Here is a 21155-nt window from a genome sequence, read left to right as displayed (position 1 = left end):
TGACACCGTCCTTGAAAAATCTATTTTCAATTATTTTCAAATAAATCAAAATACTTTGCATATATGCTGTTAGAAAATCTTACAAACTGTTTTTTTTATAAGTCCAAAAAAATTAGGGACTTAGAAAAATATTGATTTTTTTATTTTTAATACTTTATTTTCATTTACAATAATGTAAAGTTATAATATGTTTTAACTTATTCATCGCATCCATTCTGCAATTTTCGTAAGTTGTTTTATTTCTTATTAATTTTTAAATTAATTTTTTATAATTTAGTTTTATATGAGTGATGTTATTAATAAATTATTATAATTTATGATATTATTTTCTTTATGTTACGCAGCCGTTACTACTCAGCGCAGACAGTTTACAGTTTTTGTTATTACTTGATTTTTTTTTTTTTGTTAATGAGGGAGCATATTTTATATATTTGTTTCTTTTAAATGGTTTTTTAATCCTTTCTATGCCATATGATCAGTATAATAATAATTATAATTTTTTTTTATGGCGCTGCCGTTACTGTTCAGCGCAGCCATTTCCAATTCAATGAATTAATTTATTTATAAAGTAGAGTTAGTAGATTTCTTCGTAGTCGAATTTTTTTAAAACATGTGTTAAATATTATTGTAATACTACTTGGTAAACAATGTTTCTTACATAAATTTCTTTTTCATTGCCTATCTTTTTTTTATTCCTTTTTCGCTATGTGTAATACTTGAATTTTTATATAATAATACTTTAAGATTATATTTTGAAGTTACTCTTGATAAAGCAACATATAATTTTAACGGACTAAAAACATGTGAAGGAAGGTATATGCCTACTTTTTGGAAAGATTGGCCTTGAGATTTGTTGATTGTTAAAGCAAATCCAAGCCTTATTGGAAATTGCTTTCTTGACATTTGAAATGGTATTTCTTCGTTAGACGGTGACAATGTAATTCATGGCAAAATTACAATCTCATTTTTATAATTTCCCGTTATTACTTGTGCATGAATTGAAAAACTACCCATTTTAATAACTTTTAGTCTTGTTCCATTACAAAGACCTCTTTCTAAGTTAATATTCCTTAAAAGTATCACAATTGCACCAATCTTTAATATTAATTTGTGAGGAGGAAGTCCATTTGGAGTTAAACTATTTAATACTTCAATTGGTATTAAGTTAGTTATTGTGTCACACTTTTCATCTTCTTCAGATGAATTTATACTTAAATATTCTCTAGGTTCACCTGTCATTCGTTTAACAACATCATTATTTAATTCAAATACATCATTATTTCGGAGAACTAGTAATATATGTAAAATCAAACAAGAATCTCTTTATAACGGTTTACTATAGATAATAAAAATGAAAACCGATATTTTAAAAAGTATTTCGATTTATTACGAATATTTTTCTCAAAAATTTGCAAAATCTACATGTGTTTGTGGGACAATTTACATCAATATAATATAATATAATTTAAGATAAAAAAAATATATTATAATATAATATAATTAATATTGTTGTCATAATTATAATAAATAAAATCTAATATTTAACAATTTTCATTTCATCCTTCAATGAAACTGATCAAAATTAAGATAAATTTTATACAATATTCATAAGATATTAATTTAAAACATAAATTATATATGTAATATACATAAACTACAATAAGTAAACAACAATAAGTACAATTTTAACCGAGCGTGCGTTAGCGAGCGAGGAATACATCGCTAGTAATACAATAAATATCAAAAAATACAATAAATATCAAAAAATACAATAAATATCAAAAAAATCAAATAATACAATAAATATTAAAAAAAATATCAAAAAAGACAGTTAATAAATGACAAGGGAGACTGCTACTGCTGGAACACCTGCGAACAGAAGAGAGAATGACTAAATTCGCCCGCGATCCCGAATATATACCCGAAATTTTGCTCACGCATGCTCACTAGAACTGTTACCCCCCAATTCTGACATTGACCCCTAATCATACTTTTCGCGCATGCGTAGAATAAATATATACATATTAACAGAAAAAGAGAAAAATTTTTATTATAAAATAATATTAATAATAAGTTGCTCAGAGGCACTTTGGTGATGACGTCTTCGTCGCTGCCTTCTCTCTGGGCCGGGTGCTGGTGTCAGTGGCCTTGGTGGGAGTGTCGGCGTCCTGGCCTCTGGTGGAGCTGTTGACAGCCTGACCTCCTGTGCCCGGACCCTTGGCCTCACGACTGTCACCGGTCTTCTTGGAGCCTCTGCAGATGATGGTGGAGGCCCCAGCTCCACCCAAGATGGCGGTGTCGGTGACCTGGACCGTGGTGAGGTCTGACGCTCTGACCGATACTATTGCTGCTGTTCCCTTGGTGGTGACCCTGGTGGTGTGGTCGGGAACGGCAGTTCATTGCCTTCATTCTGCAACTAGAGAAATTATATTACATTATATTATATATTATAGTATATCATATTATAATATATTATATTAATACTCACATTGTGTATCGACACCTTCATCACATGACACCTGTAACAGTTGCAGTCTTCCTCCATTCTGGACTGTTCAGTACCGCTCGATTGCTGCGAATGAGCTACTGCCGCTGAGCTCGTAGACATAAAGTGTCATACTCCCACCACGCGCTCACCCCACCATGCGCTCTCATCACCTTGTGTGAGCGGCGGCTGAGTGAAGCTCCTACAGTTCAAACGCGCAGTCGGTAACACGGGAAATTTAAATAATTAGTAATGTACTATCAGTATTAATGTTTAATATAATATATAAATATTAAAAATTAGTCATTTATTATTAAACTTAGCATAATTGAAAAAGAAATAATATATAGTAGTCATAAATTATGAAACTTACCTTAATAGATAAATTATATGTATAAAATAATTATTTAAAAATGTTTAACAATAATGTTTAAATTATATGAATGAATATGAAATTAATTTTGAATCGAAATAAAGCATAAAAAATAACCAGTAGAAAAAAAAACAGTGTGAAAATTCATAAAAGTGTAGAAATAAAATGTATAAGCAATATAACTCATATACATTCTTAATAGTAATAAAAGCAAATTTCAAATCAAGTAAAATAAAGTATAACGCATTAAATATCATACTTGTAAACTAATATACAACATAAGCATAAAAATATAACATGCTAAATAAAAATACAATACAGTAAATTATAAAAATAATGATAAATGTATTTTTCAAATAATAGTCAACTGTACATATTTGAAAATAATATAAAAATTATAAAAAACTAAACACTTTTTTATATATACATTTATAAAAGAATATAAGTACTAATTAAATAAACATACCTATAAATTAAATAAATAAAAAAAATGATATAAAACGTTTTAAAAAAAACTTAACAAAAAAGTTTTTTTTTACATAGAGAAAAAAAACGATTGAAAAAACCTGTTACCCTAATATCAGTTAAAAACTAAAAAAAATTTTTTATATAAGAAAAAAAAATGATTGAAAAAAAACTCTCTAATATCAGTTAAAAAAACTAAAAAACTTTTTTTTATATAAAAAAAACGATTGAAAAAAACTCTCTAATATCAGTTAAAAAAACAAAACAATTTTTTTATATAAGAAAAAAAACTCTCTAATATCAGTTAAAAAAAACAAAAAAATTTTTTTTTATATAAGAAAAAAAAACGATTGAAAAAAACTCTCTAATATCAGTTAAAAAATCAAAAAAAATTTTTTATATAAGAAAAAAAATGATTGAAAAAATACTATTAAAATTTAAATAATTAAATTCTTTAAAAAGAGTAAAAAACTTAATAAAAAGTAATTTTTATAAAAGAAGCTACGGCCTCTTTCTTGAAGACGCTGTACACAGCGTCTTCATCGCCTTTGTGAGGCGCTTGCGGGCTGTTCCTCTTAAAGGGAAGGCATGGATTTGAATTGCACGCCTTGGTGCCGATGCTGGTGGTTGTAGAGCCACTCTTGGTACCGGAGCCACTCTCGGCACGTGAGCAATACGACGTTTTGCCCTATCTGCCAGCAAAGGCTGTTGTGCTGGCACAGGTTGTTGTGCCAGTACCGTTTCTGGTTCACCCACCAGACTAGTAATTGCCTCCTCGAGAGGTATTTGTTCTGACGGTGGTGGTGGTGGTGTCAACATTTGTGGACGCGTTTTCACCCTGATCCAGGGTGCTTCTGGTGGCTGATCCCACCTATTTTTCCTCTCAGGAAACAGCTCCGGTTTCATTGGATCATAAAGATCTTCGCTCATTTTGTTGAGAGCTATTTCCATTTTATTCTGCAAGTAGAAAATATTTTATGTAGATTATATAGAAACAAAAAAAAGTAAATATATTAAATAATAAATATAAGTATACTTTGATATATTTAATATATTAAAGTAATTCACATCAACATATTATTTATATATAAAACATATTTCTAAAATAAAGTTATGATTGTATAAAACAAGAATGAAAAAAAAGAAAGATTAGAAAAAGAATACTTTCAATGTTTATTAATTTAAAATGTTGGTTAGAATTTAAGCATGCCAAAATTTAAGAAGCATTTTTCAGTGTATATAAATTGTATTCGAAAAAAATAATTTCACATAATAAGAAATAAAAATAGGAAAAGAACTAGGCGCAATTGCGCCTACATCTAGGGTTTCGTGGCGCTTTAAATTTTAATTAAAAAAAATAAATCAAAAATAAATAATAAAATTTATTTTATAAATTTACCTAAAACATTAGGTAAAATGTCCATTCGATAATGTCCACTATTAAGACATGTCAACTCTTGGACATGTCAACTATTGCGACATGTCAACTATTGGGACATGTCAATTACTGAGACAGGTCAACTACTGGGACATGTCAATTGTAGGGGCATGTTAACTAATGGGACATGTAATGTCCATTCGGGAAAATGTCCATTTAGTAAATGGAGATTTGGGATCTGTGGTGCCCCAAAATTCGAATTTGGAAGCTATGTTTGCCCAAAATTCGAATTTGGGATCTGTGGTGCCCCAAAAGTTTAATTTGGGATCTGTGGGGCCCCAAAATTTGAATTTGGGATCTGTGGTGCCCCAAAATTTGAATTTGGGATCTGTGCCCTAAAATTTGATTTTGGGAGCTGTGGTGCCCCAAAATATACTACGGACAGACGGACGCCAAAGTGAAACTATAAGGCTTTCGGCCATGGGCCACGAAACCCTAAAAATATTGTTCAAAATTATAAACTGATAGTGAAGTTGTAATTTTTTTTGGTTAAGTTATAATGTTGATCGAAGAAAAAACATCAAAGTTTGAAATAAAACGAGGTTTGACATTGCGTATAGAAACTTGACAGGTGAGGTTAAAATTGACTTAAATATTTTGTGAAAAATATAGATAAAATGGTTTACAATTAAATTGAGATTTATAAATATAAAAATTCATATTAACTATAATTGAAAGAAAAGAATTTTCACATAAAATCTTTACAGGTTAAGTTATAATGTTGATCGAAGAAAAAAAAATCAAAGTTTGAAATAAAACGAGGTCTGACATTGCGTATAGAAACTTGACAGGTGAGGTTAAAATTGATTCGAATATTTTGTGAAAAATATAGATAAAATATTCAGTAATTTAGGAATTATATAATCACTTAAAACTATGTTTAAATGTATAAGTATAAAATATATTTTTTTGTAAAATTTTACTTACAACTTCTCGCTGCATTTTTCTGTATTTGCAATCAACTTTATTACATTTGCATAAAGCAATAATTCTTTTTGGATCCTATTAAACAAAAAAAATATATTTTATTACATAAAATATGAAGTTTTCGTGAAAAAAATTAAGATAATACTTACCATGGTTAATCGTCCTGCACGTTCAATCACGTTTTGCCGGTTTGTGTATAAAAGCATAGGTTAAGTAGTAACATGGTGGCTCAGGGGTGGAATAAACATAAAAATTTCCAACACTTTCAACATATTTTATTAAACTACAAAATTGATAAATTGTATTAAAAATAACAAAAAATTATAACTCTAAAACACTAAAAATTATAAAAACTTTAAAAATTCCCGCCACACATTCATGTAGCAGACAACTGAGTAAAGTCCACTTGTAAATTTTTAACATTAAATTACTAAAATGTTTTATAGGTATGTTCATTGTTAATAGTATATTATTATTATAAATTTATACTTGAAACTTATGACAAAAAACATTTTTCTTATAAATTTCACTACAAAACTTAAGAAATAAATTAATGTATTGAGGTAGCCAATGAGAAAGCGCAATTCTCCTCGAGCTGCTAGATTCTCGAATATCGAAAATGAAATTCGACTTGGCGTGAAATACAATTTGAATTTCAAAATGCTTAATATAATGTTCAGGTATTTTAATAATTGAACTTACCTTAATTAATTAGTTAACAATAGTTGTAATAAATAATATATATGGGTCATTTTCAATGAACGCGTAAATTCGAGTCTTCTGTAATTATTTAATGAAAAAAAAATGTTTATGTTGCTAATAATGGTGATACATGTTAAATAATAGTATATTTACTCATTTCTATTTTCAGAAATTGCAAATATTTAGCTCATAAGATGTGAGAGTAGATTGAAGTGTGAAATGTAACGTCCCCTGGCTGTCTACATACATACATTGAATGAAGTAAAATATTCATGAATAAAATATTTACACTTCTTTTAACGATGTCTTACACTTTTGATGTTCTAACAGACTCAAAAAAAAATTATTTCGTAAAAGAAATTATTAATAGAAAAAAAATTTTCTTTTATGTTGGTTATCAAGTATTTTTATCCAGCTTTAAGTTGGTAATAATTAATTTCTTCATAAAAAATCATATTTTGAAATAAAATACAATTAATGGGAAAAAACCTATAGTACCTTTTTTGATGTATCTCCCCTGGCATGATATGAAATAAAAAATATAAACTTTTCCTTCGATTATGATGGCTACAAATATTAAGTTATAAATTCTTTCTAATATCTTATAATAATAAATAAATATTTTTATATCGTATACGTTAAAATATCAAATATTATATGATGTAACGTACCCTGGAATGTAACGTCCTCTGTTCGCAAAAAAATTTCAAAAACAAAAAACTGCACACAACGTGGTGCACGTAAACTTTTAACTAAACCTTCAAATTTGACAAACGTCAAAAAATTTATTTATTGAAAATAAACCAAATATATGAATAAAGGTAAGAATTTTCAATGGGAATACTTAACAAAGTAAGTAAAAATTTAAATTGGCATTAATTGAGTATTATTTTTTAATTAGAGAAAATGAATACGAGGTTAAGGAAAACGAATAATTTAACTAGAAATAAACCTAGTACTATTCGCTTCAACAGGCTAAGGTGCTACGACTGCAACTTAGATTCTCGTTGCAAGCACTTTCATTTAGGTGAAATTTCTTATTAGAAAAAATAAGAAAAGAAAAGTAAAAAAAAACGAAAACTATTGTGTTAAAATTTGTTCATATTATTAGTTCAAAAATAAATTAATATATTTCCAAATATAATAAACTTTTCTCACTTTTCAGCACGTTAATTTCTAAAATTCATGAAAAATATAAAATATTTATAACAATTTTAATACGAATATAGGTAAGTAATTTTATCAGTTGCATTAAAAATTTGAAATTGCAATTTCTCATTACTATTAAGTAGTCAAGCTCGGCCAGTTAATATATTACCTATTTAGACCCTAAATAATAATAAATAAATAAAAAATTGTTATAAAAAAAGTTAATAAATAATTAAACTGACCTACATTTATATTGAAAAAATAATTAAATATTAAATAATAATAAATATAATAATAATAATTACTTTTTTTAAAAAAATGATGGGTGGCCGGTGAACTAACTTCCAATAAACAATTTTCCCGCTAAAATTTAAAAATTGATACAGTCCAATAGAGCTAATCGACAGTGGCGCCATCTGTTGGATGGTTGGTAAAACAGGTATGGGTAGCTCTCTGCCCAAGCCAATTTAAATGGTGGAATAAATTTTTAAATTTCCCGCGAAATTTAAATATTCACATAGCACAATTGGACTATTTGCTAGTAGCGCCATCTGTTAGGTGGTCGGTGAACTAACTCGGTCGGTAAAACAAATTCCTACCTTACCAACTGGGTTTGAATTCGGCCCGCTGCTGATAATGTAGAAATCTACCTTACCGACTGGGGGTAACTTAGCCGAGATCAGAACCTGGGGCAGTATCACCATAGCTATACTACTCTGGACAGTTAAAAGGGACCTTTTGTCCGTAATAATCGATTTTTTATTAATTGGTGTTTGTGATAGAAAAAACTTTTTTCTATTAGAATCACCAATCAATAAAAAATTAATATTTTCGGACAAAAGGTCCCTTTTAACTGTCCAGGTCACATATTTAGACGAATTTAAAAGGTCATAGGTAAATCTCACGTGGACCCTGCTGAAAATAACCAAGTGGATTTCCACTTGGAAATCCACCTAAAAAACCACATGGATATTAATAAATTTTCAGATGGCTTTATGAAACTGAATTTCCATGTGAATTTCCAAATAATTCCGAAAATCCATATGGAATTTGAAAAGCATTCCAAATGCAATTTTTTTCAATCGAAAAACAGAAATGCAACAAATGCTATTTTTGCAAGATCCCATTTCAGGATTTCTTCCAATTTTTTCTTACAAAATTCCATGATATTTCAGTGATTTCCAGGTGATAATTGATAAAATTATAATGATATATTGATACTTACCATAAATGTAAACCAGGTAGGTCATGACGAATTAATAAAATACTGAAAATAAATCATATCTGTAAAACATGAACAGCTTAATATTAAAAAATTTTTTGTCGGTTAAAAAAATGTTTTCTCCTGCATCTCTTTTGCAGAAAATTTTAGCAATATGAAGCACTATAATAATTCTATAAGCAATGGAGTAGGTACCCTATAGGTTACGCCTACAGAAGATACTGTGTAGAATTATTTGTTATTACCTTATTACTTACTATTATTTATTATTTTTATCAAGTTAATTAAATTAAATTTGCGTCAAAAAGTCTATTAAGACACTCTTTCTAAAATAATGAGAAATGGTGAGTCTACAAGGGTACCAATTACAACTTATATTTCCGCTTTATAATATATTCTAAAATTAAAGTTGTAAAATTTTTACCTGGATTTACACGTGGATTGATTTAAATCTCCAGATGGATTTTCAAGTAAAAAATCCATGTGGATTAAAAAAATGTTTTTCAGCCACACTGCTGAATTAATGGTAAAAATTAGGCATTCTTGTCAACATTGCTGCAATTTTAGGTACTTCGATGATACTTGCAGCACAAATATATAATTCTACATAACATTCTCATGGACTTTCAGGAGAAACTCATGGTTCTTCCTAAGAATATAATTTTTTGATTTTTTTAAAAAATAAATCAAAATACCGAAATATTAGGTTTTAAAAGTATAGCAAATAAGTTGATAGATGCGGTTTTAAGATGTCTAAGACTTTGTAAGAACTTATATAAAATATTTTAACTAAAACTGAACAAAAAGATTTATTTTTAATATTTTTAGATTTTTGAAATATCAATAACACCGTCATATTTAACAGAAAAAGTTTCATAATGGGTCACTCTAATACTAAAATATTCGCCAACTGATCAAAAGATGCGCCTAAGGAACTTGTATAAAATAAAAAAACATTTATAGTTGTCAGGACAATTTTTAACGATATGGACATAAACTTTCTTAAAAAAATATAAAAAATGAAAAACACGTAAGAAATATATAAAAATTTCTACGTGGATTTCCACCTAGAATTCCATATAAATTCCTACCTGGAAATTCATGTGAATTCCTACGTGGAATCAAATCTTACAGATAAAATTCTACGTAAAATTTACTTAAAATTCAACTGCTCTTTCGACTCTTGACGTACAAATAGAACAACAGTTCTACAACAAATTCTAAGTGGAAAATTGAGTGGAATTCGATTTGGAAATACGTAAGAAAAAATAAAACTGAAAATTAATAAAGTTTTATTGCAAAATTCACAAAGGTTTACCATTGTGGACAATTTAGTCCACCTGGATTAAGTTAAATCTCCAGAAGGATTTCAAAGTCAAAAATCCATGCGGATTTTAAAAAACTTAAAAATGATATGAATATATGAAAGTGTGATAATTAAGATGTTATCCTTTCTTTGGATACAATAGTTTTCTTAATCTATTTATTTCTTCACTTAGGAAGCCATTTATTTCTTTTAATGCAACCAGGCGATTAGTCCCATCAGTCAGATGATCTTCCAGACATTCTAAACAGGTTAAAATATTATTTTATTTTATATGTATATATATATTGTGACAGAGTGAATCGTCACGACATCTGTTATTGATCCCCGATCCTGCGCCGGTACTAGGCTGCGGTAAGGTAGAGATCAAGCGGGCGGGTGACCTACTAGTAATTTGAATGTATGTCGCTCGCTCGAATAATTTTGGTTATTAGTTTAGGATAGAGGTCACTGCCACTGTGGAGCGAGAGAGAAGGAGCGAGGCTGCAGTGACGGTGGAGAGAGAGAAACAGCGATATGACGAAGCCAGTGGGATGAAGCATAGAGAGACGCCGAAAATCCCAATAGATTGGCGTCCATTATCGATTACGATCGCTGTCGTGGAGAGATACATTCGTACGAGCGTGTGTGTTACACGAGGCGGACTCGTGGAGTAAATTGTATCTGGTGCGATATATTTGAGTTGTGTGTTTAACGAGTGTTAATTCTTTGTACTGAATAAAGTGGATATTGAAGAGAACGGTGTATATTGTTTCCTTTGTGGTAGCGGTTGAGGACCTTGTGTAGATCTGCTGAGAAGCCCAGACACGTGGTCGGGAATACATCGTGGGTAAGTCGTCTTATTGTCCAAGTCGTGTCTCGCCGCTGGCATTTCTGCTTGCCGGTGTTTTGGCAGAATTCCCTCTGGAGATTGAGAGCATCTCAGAGGTGTTGTTTTGTTGTTGTGAAAAGGGATGTGAAATAGTTTATTAATTATCTTAAAAATTAATTGGCGCCTGACGGCGAAAATTTATAAAATAAATTTTCTTATATTTTTATTAGTTGAGGCCAGTGATTTTGACGTCAAGCAGATTTATTTAATTTATTAAATTTATACGTCATAATATATATATATATATATATATATTTCTCATAGCGCAGCCGTTACTATTCAGCGCAGCCAGTTTACAATTTTTGTTATTGCTAGATCATATTTTATATATTTTCTTCTTTTAAATGTGTTTTTTTTCTCTTACAGGCCCCAACGTGGGGCCAGGTCAGAACAGCGAGACACGACAAATTTACTTAATTGGTGATAAAATTTTATTTTTTTTTTGTATGTGAAATGAAATAAAATTTTGTATTGTACATTTATTGTGGCCAGATATTTCTCAAGTGGAAAAATAAATTTGGCCAGTTGTGTTGGCCAGACGAATTTATTATTGTGTTTCCCCATTATTTCTCTAAATTAAATTTCGCGATGTTCATACCGTGTAAAATTTAGATCGGTGTGTTAATTAATTGTGAGATCGCGATTGTGACGTCATAAAATTTTTAATTGAATTTTCCGTTATTGAAAATTATCGTTATCAGGGCCAGTGAGATATTTTTGCTGATTTTTAAATTAATTGATTATTTTTCGAAAACAATAAATAATGGCTAATTAAACAATTAGTGCAAATTATTTAAAAGTATTGGAATTTTCGACCATGTGCTCGGCCGGAAATAAAATTCAGTAAATTCACGTGACGTTTGATTTTGCGCAGTGATTTAAAATGTCTTAAATTCACGCGACGATAAATTCAGGCGGAAGGATAATTGGATAGAGAGAGAACGCGATACCAGTGACGTGATTCACTATTACTAGTGAGTTAGAGAGAGAAAGAGTTTTAGTTGAATCATTGGTCAGTCGCGGTAGAGAAAAATTTTAATTCGCACCAGAAAAATCGTGCGCCCCTGTACAAGCGTGGGTGGTTACAGGGCCGGATATACAAATTGAAATTTTATTTTTCAATTTTTTTTTTTTTTGCGTATTCTTTCGCGAATTCAAAATTTATTTAAATTTTTAATCATTATTATTTATTTATTTAATTCTCTCGTGTCGATTAAATTCAATTAAAATAAAAATGGCCAGAGCGATCGACGAAATGCAGGCGTACCATGAGCGAATGAGAAGGCTAATGGAAATTCCAGAAGCGAATCGGGCCTGGGACACAATTGCGTTTATGCCACCGGGACAAGTTGTAACAAAATTGTTGTTGCACCATTCATGTATTAACGGTACAGAGCAGGTGCTTAAAGAAAGATTATTCCGGATAGAGTTGAGAATGTCCCTCGATCCAGAAATTGATGTCCCATTTAGCGAACAATATGATTGCGCGTCCTCTGATAAAATATTCCTTAAGGAAGCATTGTCAGAGCCACACAGCAGCCCCTTCCGAAATGTCTCTCAACGGAGAGGGGGGAAGAAATTATCATCAGACGAGACCGATTCGGAAGAGGGGGGGAAAGAATTTTTAGGGCGTACATTGACCGAAAGTGGGAATACAACGGCGGGTACGACAATACCGGCGGAAGATAGATTGTACAGTAGAGATAATCCGACCATCAATCCATCAACTCCACAGTTCACACCCCCACCACCATTAGTCACAACGGCAATGACTACCAACACTTCCCCCACCACTTCTATGGCACAGATAGGGATGTCGACCATGGTAGTGTCAACCCCCGCCCAATCAATAGTATCCGCGACTATGGCCCCTAATGTATTAAAGCAACACGAGGCGTTCGGTAAATTAAATTTGTCACCCGAATTTAAAAGACTTATGCGGGCGGCCGAAATAATTGACAAACATTACTCCGAGGGGGGGTGGGAGTTTCAACAGAGCCAATGTAGGGCCGAAATCGGACAAGGGTATAGTTTGACCCACCATCAACACGCGAGGATTTCGTCCCCTCAGAGGAAGACAGCGAACCCCAGCGAATCGCCGATAGCTCAAAATGAGCCGAAGCGAATAACTAATCCTACCCCAGAAAATCTAGCACAAGACAGCTATTCTACTAAGGAAAACGATGATTCTCAACGCGTAACATCAAAGGGACAACGGGCCTTAGACTTTGAATCGTTGAGCAGCAAAAAGGAGAGAAATAGCGAAGTAAGGAGTAGGGCAAGTAGGGGTAACGTTAGTAACTATAACGTTAGTGGTCAGTCTGGGGACAGCAGAAGCTATAGGAGTCAAGAGGACTATGAATTCAGGGAAGTAAGGAGAAAGAAAAATCGGGACAGAAAGAACACAAATAGGAGTAGTAGTGAGGATGGCCAGAGAAAGAGAGAGATTAAGGAAAAGAGAGTCAACAAAAGAGATAGTAGAGTAGATACTAGGGACAGGGGGAGGGGGTACAAGAAGTCGGAAGAAAATAAGAGAAGAAGGAACAATGCTTTGGATTCTTCCAGTAACTCGGAATCCGAAAGTGAGTCTCAGACGAGCCAGAGCGAGGACAGAAAGGAGAATGTAGTAGAATCTATCCGTAGGTCGAAGGTTCTTAAAACTTTGAAAGAGTGGGATTTAAAATTTAAGGGGTACGAGAATGAGAATGCGGAGGTATTTCTAGAAAGATTGTCGGACTGTAGGGACTGTGTCACACTCTCTGACAAGGATATACTCCAAACACTCCCAATTATTTTGCAAGGTGATGCGATTATTTGGTTCCGTACCCTACGTCATGAATTAAAAACGTGGAGAAGTTTCAAACGGGCCTTTACAAACGAGTACTTAGTGAAAGTCGATGACGAGGAAATTATCGACGAACTAAAAAGTAGGACCCAAGGAAAGGACGAACGAATTTCTTCATATTTGCGTAGCTTTCGAGTTATCCTGGGACACATGAAGTACCCACTTGACCGTAAGAGGCAAAATAAAATCGCTTTCAAAGGATTATTACCCGAGTACAGGCGTCATCTAGATCGCCAGAAGTACGACTCACTTGGCCAGATGGAGAAGATTCTGAGGAAATTCGAGAAGACGAGAAGCTTGGACGAGAAGTATGTGCCCCCTCCACCAAAAGAGAAAATGCTTTTCCCATCGGCCGCGTATAAAGGAAAATCAGAGAAAAAGGCCGGAAATAAGAGTGCGAAGGGCGAGAAGGTAGCAGCACTCGGAAATGAATCGGGATCGGAGAAAGAGTCGAGTGGGAGTAACCACTCCACTAAGAAGAATAAAAAGAAGAGTAAGGCTAAGAAGGGCAAGAAAAATAAGAAAACTCAAGGTCAGGACGCGGTGGACGCTATAAAAAAGGTAGTGACCCCCACCCTTAGCGCTCAAGGGACCAATGAGACGATAGACCAAACGCAGCCGCAGTTTGTTTCGTTGCCGATACAAACGTTTGCAGCTGTGGTAGCAGGAGGACCCAGACCTAGTTTCCCCAAAGCATTTGGACAAAAAGGGGGAAAAACGGGGCAGAGTGGCGCTCCAACACCAGCAAGTCCTAAACAATTCTTGGGACCTTGCTACACCTGCCAGACGGTGGGACACCGTGCATCGGAATGTCCCAAACGCGTTTGTTTCGCTTGCCAACAACCAGGACATCATGCGAAGAAATGTCCTATGAGACAACCTCAAGTGGAAAGTTGTCTAGTGTGTAAAACCCCGGGAGTGACGTTCCTAACCTGTACAAGTTGTGCAACACTTAGGACATGTTTGGGAAACGGCACGTGGGGGGCACAACACCCTTTTGTACCCCCCCTCTGCCCGAAGGGATCTTAGGCCAGGGAAGAGTAGACAAGGTTGAATACCCAATTAACGATTTAATTAACCCAATTTGTCTTCGGATATCTGGACGATATCATAGTAGTCACGGATGCTTTTGAGGAACACATCAAATGGTTAGAGATAGTGTTGAGAAAGCTAAATGAGGCCAGACTAGTTGTGAATCCAGAGAAGTGTGAGTTTGGATGCTCTAGGGTCACATATTTAGGGTACCTCTTGGACAGCGAAGGACTCAGGCCAGACCCGAAGAAGATCGAACCAGTCATGCCTTATCCGGAACCGAAGAACATAAAACAACTTTGTCGTTTCTTAGGCCTGGTTGGTTGGTACTCCAGATTTATTCCTAACGACAGTGATATCAAGATACCTTTGGTCAGATTGCTGCATAAAGGCCGGACGTGGGAGTGGGGAGAAGAACAACAAGAGGCGTTTGAAAAGCTTAAACAGAAGCTCACTTCGGCACCAGTGTTGGCTCGCCCAGATTTCACCAAGACCTTCACCATACAGTGTGATGCCAGCGATTACGCCATTGGAGCGGTATTGACACAGGAATTTGAGGACGGAGAACATCCGGTCATGTACATAAGTCGAGTCCTGACAGAGGCCGAGAGAAATTACAGCGCGACAGAGAAAGAGTGCTTAGCGTTGCTGTGGTCAATTAAAAAGTTTAGACCTTATATTGAGGGATACAAATTTCATGTGATTACCGATCACAGTGCCCTCAAGTGGCTGAGGAATTTAAGAGACCCAACAGGTCGTTTAGCGAGATGGGCACTGGAAATGCAACAGTGGGACTTTGACATAGTTCACAGAAAGGCTGCACAACATCATGTCCCAGATGCATTGTCCAGGTTACAAGAGAGTGAAGAAGAGTTAGTGTCCGCGTTTGAAACCATTGAGGACCAATGGTACCTCAAGCGCCGAGAGTTAGTGATCCAAAACCCTCAACGTTTTCCAGGATGGACAGTGGAAAATGATAACCTTTATCGCCATAGAAGTGACCCACTTTTAGTGCCGATAGTAGGAAACGAGGATGGGTGGAAATTGGTCGTCCCAGAAGAGTACAGAGAAAGAGTTATGGAGGACGCGCATGCACAAGCGTCAGCCGGTCCACTGGGAATAGAAAAGACCTATGATCGCGTGGCTAGAGAATACTATTGGCCAGGTATTTGGAACGATGTGCACAATTTCGTGACGCATTGCATACAATGCCAAGTACATAAAGTTTCTCAAGCGGGACCAGTAGGTATGATGGGCCAGAGGATAGTCGAAAGACCGTGGTCAGTTGTAGCAGCGGACACAATGGAGTTTCCACCGAGTAAGAATCGTTATAAATACTTGGTGGTGTTTCAAGATTTATTCTCGAGGTGGGTTGATGTTAAACCCCTCAGGTCAGCAGATGGAAAGTCGGTAGCCAGAGCGTTTGAGGAGTTGGTGTTATTTCGATGGGAAACACCAGAATATTTCCTATCAAATAACGGTAAAGAATTTGACAACAAATTTCTAAAGTCAACTTTAGAAGAATATGGAGTCAAACATATTACAACACCACCTTATCATCCCCAGGCCAACCCAGTTGAAAGAAGTAACAGAACATTAAAAATGATTATATCTACTTTCATTGGGGCCGATCATCGTGACTGGGACTTGCATATTCACGAGATTCGTCACGCAATGAATACCGCGACACAAGCTGCGACTAAAACGTTCCCTGCGTTTCTTAACTATGGTCGACATCCTAGGCCAGTCAAAAGTTTGCGTAGAGAAATTGAAAAGAGAGATAAAGTGGTTAGAATCAACCCAGACGAGTGGATAGATCGCGTTAAGAGATTAGATGCGCTGAGAGATTTAGTAGCGAGACTAATTGACAAAGAGCGGGAGAGGCAAACCAAATATTATAATAAAGGCCGTAGAGAGGGTATATTTAAATTAGGAGATATGGTGTTACGTAGGACACACAAACTGTCGAGTGGTACCCAAAGGTTCGCAACTAAGTTAGCACCCAAATTCGAAGGGCCCTATGAGATAGTCGAAGTGTTATCGCCCACCGTATTCGTGTTACGCGCCGAAGACAGCCGTAGAATCCCTAAAGTTCACGTGACTGACTTAAAGCGATTGTAATGTGTATTGTGGTTTGCAGAGAGACGTGAGAGTGAGCAGAGAGGCCAGAGAGAGGGACAGAGAGATAGACGAAGGAGAAAAATGCCGTACGACCGCATCGGGCAGAGAGGGATGGAGAGAAGTCGTCATCGTCCATCGACGGACTACGGTGTGGAACCGCGAGGTCAAGGACGAATGACGAGGAGTCGTAGTCAATCCGCCCATAGGCCAGGGGGCGAGTTCCAACCGGACACGACGGCTACGAGAGGGGCATCATTACTGATGTTCCCTAATAGAGATGTGCCGCTTCCCAACCCGTTGGAACCGGTGAGACTAGGAGAGGGTAAAACCAAGAGGCCAGAGAGAGAGTCAGGAACGGAGGAAGGTGCAGTGGGTGGAGCAACAGGCCAAAGAAGGAGGGAAGAGAGACGGGAGGATCTCCGGGGATTAGAAGGGTTCGAGAGACAACAACTCGCATTCTCCCACACTCAGAACGAAGTGGAGATCGTGGTCCCGTATACTTGGCCAGCAGAGAGAAGCAAGGGGGAAAGCGAAGAGGCATACGAGAGCCGCCTTGCAGAGCACGAGTTGGAGAGTTTCCTCCGTCACGGGTCGGTGTACCCGACGAGAGACTTCGCCCGACTAAAGAGTCGCCAAAGTGAGGCCATGTCGGCCAGACAGAAGCCAGCCTTGAGGAAAGAGGACATGGAGAGCACGGCACCGATCCCGAGGGAAGCGCGTTCGCACTCCCCACATCCCGGACCGCCTAACCGTCGGGAACCTGTAAGGAGAGAAGCGGTCAACGCAATGACCGCTCAGTCTTCTCCGGATTCCCGAAATACAGCAACACAACGGCCAGAGAGAGTAGAGGAGAAAGGAGGTAGAGAGGTGGGAACGAGGAGACCACCGCTGAAGATCAAAACTTCAGGAGTGATCTTCGGGAATTTAAAGGCAATTCCCACGGTGAGCGCAATCGATCCTCCGCCATATGCCTGTTTCCAGTGTTGGAGGTTCGACCACAAGTTGGAGGCTTGTCCGAACACCAAAAGATGGCCATATTGCTTAAATTGTGGGCGTCGATTGGTGACGGTCGAGACTTGTCCGCGTTGTGCAGAGGCATACGCAAGGAGAGGTCGAGAGGTGGTTGACCGAGTCGAGCGGGTCAACAAACGAGAGGAGACCGAGGCAAGGAAGCCAACAAGGGAGGAGACCTCATCAGCAGAGGTCAAGGACAGAGAGATAAAGGAGAAGGGCGGTGACGAGGATCTAACAGCAAAGATCTTAGAGATCACGAGAGCCCTAGCGGGACTGCCGGCCTCCACCATAGACAAGGCCATAAACCAGCTGCTGGAAGAGAGGAGGACGCAGTTGGGAAAGAGGGCGGACGTGTAGGCGGAAGTTCCAGGCCAGAGAGAGAGAGAGAAAGGAGTTCGGACAGAGGGAGAGGAAAGGAGTAGGCCAGAGTGAGAGAAGGAGGGACAGACGGACAGAGATAGAGTAACGGGTGAACCATGGCCAGAGAGAATCGAGGGAGAGGACCATGGTTGCAGCTGATTTGGTAAGAAATAAAATCTTTTTATATTATCATTTTTTGTTGTCGTTATATGACGGTCCTACCAGGGGTAGTTCCGGTCATGGAGAGGGGATTGTGACAGAGTGAATCGTCACGACATCTGTTATTGATCCCCGATCCTGCGCCGGTACTAGGCTGCGGTAAGGTAGAGATCAAGCGGGCGGGTGACCTACTAGTAATTTGAATGTATGTCGTTCGCTCGAATAATTTTGGTTATTAGTTTAGGATAGAGGTCACTGCCACTGTGGAGCGAGAGAGAAGGAGCGAGGCTGCAGTGACGGTGGAGAGAGAGAAACAGCGATATGACGAAGCCAGTGGGATGAGGCATAGAGAGACGCCGAAAATCCCAATAGATTGGCGTCCATTATCGATTACGATCGCTGTCGTGGAGAGATACATTCGTACGAGCGTGTGTGTTACACGAGGCGGACTCGTGGAGTAAATTGTATCTGGTGCGATATATTTGAGTTGTGTGTTTAACGAGTGTTAATTCTTTGTACTGAATAAAGTGGATATTGAAGAGAACGGTGTATATTGTTTCCTTTGTGGTAGCGGTTGAGGACCTTGTGTAGATCTGCTGAGAAGCCCAGACACGTGGTCGGGAATACATCGTGGGTAAGTCGTCTTATTGTCCAAGTCGTGTCTCGCCGCTGGCATTTCTGCTTGCCGGTGTTTTGGCAGAATTCCCTCTGGAGATTGAGAGCATCTCAGAGGTGTTGTTTTGTTGTTGTGAAAAGGGATGTGAAATAGTTTATTAATTATCTTAAAAATTAATTGGCGCCTGACGGCGAAAATTTATAAAACAAATTTTCTTATATTTTTATTAGTTGAGGCCAGTGATTTTGACGTCAAGCAGATTTATTTAATTTATTAAATTTATACGTCATAATATATATATATATATATATATATATATATATATATATATTTCTCATAGCGCAGCCGTTACTATTCAGCGCAGCCAGTTTACAATTTTTGTTATTGCTAGATCATATTTTATATATTTTCTTCTTTAAAATGTGTTTTTTTTCTCTTACAGGCGATATGATCATTATAATATTAATTATATATATATTTCTCATAGCGCAGCCGTTACTATTCAGCGCAGCCAGTTTACAATTTTTGTTATTGCTAGATCATTTTTTATATATTTTCTTCTTTTAAATGTTTTTTTTCTCTTACAGGCGATATGATCATTATAATATTAATTATATATATATTTCTCATAGCGCAGCCGTTATTACTCAGCGCAGCCAGTTTACAGTTTTTGTTATTACTTGATTATATTTTATATATTTTTGTTAATGAGGGAGCATATTTTATATATTTTTTTCTTTTAAATGGTTTTTTAATCCTTTCTATGCGATATGATCAGTATAATAATAATTATAGTATTTTTTTATGGCGCTGCCGTTACTGTTCAGCGCAGCCATTTCCAATTCAATGAATTAATTTATTTATAAAGTAGAGTTAGTAGATTTCTTCGTAGTCGAATTTTTTTAAAACATGTGTTAAATATTATTGTAATACTTCTTGGTAAACAATGTTTCTTACATAAATTTCTTTTTCATTGACTATCTTTTTTTATTCCTTTTTCGCTATGTGTAATACTTGAATTTTTATTTAATAATACTTTAAGATTATATTTTGAAGTTACTCTTGATAAAGCAACATATAATTGTCCGTGACTAAAAACATGTGAAGGAAGGTATATGCCTACTTTTTGGAAAGATTGGCCTTGAGATTTGTTGATTGTTAAAGCAAATCCAAGCCTTATTGGAAATTGCTTTCTTGACATTTGAAATGGTATTTCTTCGTTAGCCGGTGACAATGTAATTCGTGGCAAAATTACAATCTCATTTTTATAATTTCCCGTTAGTACTTGTGCATGAATAGAAAAACTACCCATTTTAATAACTTTTAGTCTTGTTCCATTACAAAGACCTCTTTCTAAATTAATATTCCTTAAAAGTATCACAATTGCACCAATCTTTAATATTAATTTGTGAGGAGGAAGTTTATTTGGAGTTAAACTATTTAATACTTCAATTGGTATTAAGTTAGTTATTGTGTCACACTTTTCATCTTCTTCAGATGAATCTATACTTAAATATTCTCTAGGTTCACCAGTCATTCGTTTAACAACATCATTATTTAATTCAAATACATCATTATTCCGGAGAACTAGTAATATATGTAAAATCAAACAAGAATCTCTTTATAACGGTTTACTATGGATAATAAAAATAACAACCGATATTTTAAAAAGTATTTCGATTTATTACGAACATTTTTCTCAAAAATTTGCAAAATCTACATGTGTTTGTGGGACAATTTACATCAATATAATATAATATAATATAATTTAAGATAAAAAAAATATATTATTATAGAATAATAATCTTTGTATTCATTCCTTCATTCATTCACATTTTCTTAGTACTTGAATTTTCTCATTATTATTAGATTATATATACATATATATCTTTACTTTGATAATTAGGGTTCTCGAAGGTTTCTACCTGAAATTTGATTTGTCAAAACAGCTTTCGGTTAAGGGTTCGTAAGATGGTCGATGACCTTTTAAATACTGTCCTGAAAGGTGAAGTTGTGTCCCCCACTTTACCAGCCCGGTTTGAACAATCACCA

General features: G+C 35.3%; 1 protein-coding gene across 1 annotated transcript; it reads left to right on the top strand.

The window, feature by feature from the left end:
- Nucleotides 1-16985: 16985 nt before the first annotated feature.
- Nucleotides 16986-19025, top strand: LOC127291513 (uncharacterized). Its single transcript, XM_051320700.1, has 2 exons — nucleotides 16986-18491; nucleotides 18727-19025. Exon 1 carries the CDS (start codon nucleotides 17036-17038, stop codon nucleotides 18323-18325), a length of 1290 nt encoding a protein of 429 aa, XP_051176657.1. The 5' UTR covers nucleotides 16986-17035; the 3' UTR covers nucleotides 18326-18491; nucleotides 18727-19025.
- The last annotated feature ends 2130 nt before the right edge of the window (nucleotides 19026-21155 follow it).

Source organism: Leptopilina boulardi, unplaced genomic scaffold, assembly GCF_019393585.1.
Source record: "Leptopilina boulardi isolate dan_hultmark-lab unplaced genomic scaffold, ZJU_Lbou_2.1 LbouV2_138, whole genome shotgun sequence".
Classification (NCBI taxonomy): Eukaryota; Metazoa; Arthropoda; class Insecta; order Hymenoptera; family Figitidae; genus Leptopilina; species Leptopilina boulardi.
This window is presented reverse-complemented; position numbering and strand designations above follow the sequence as displayed.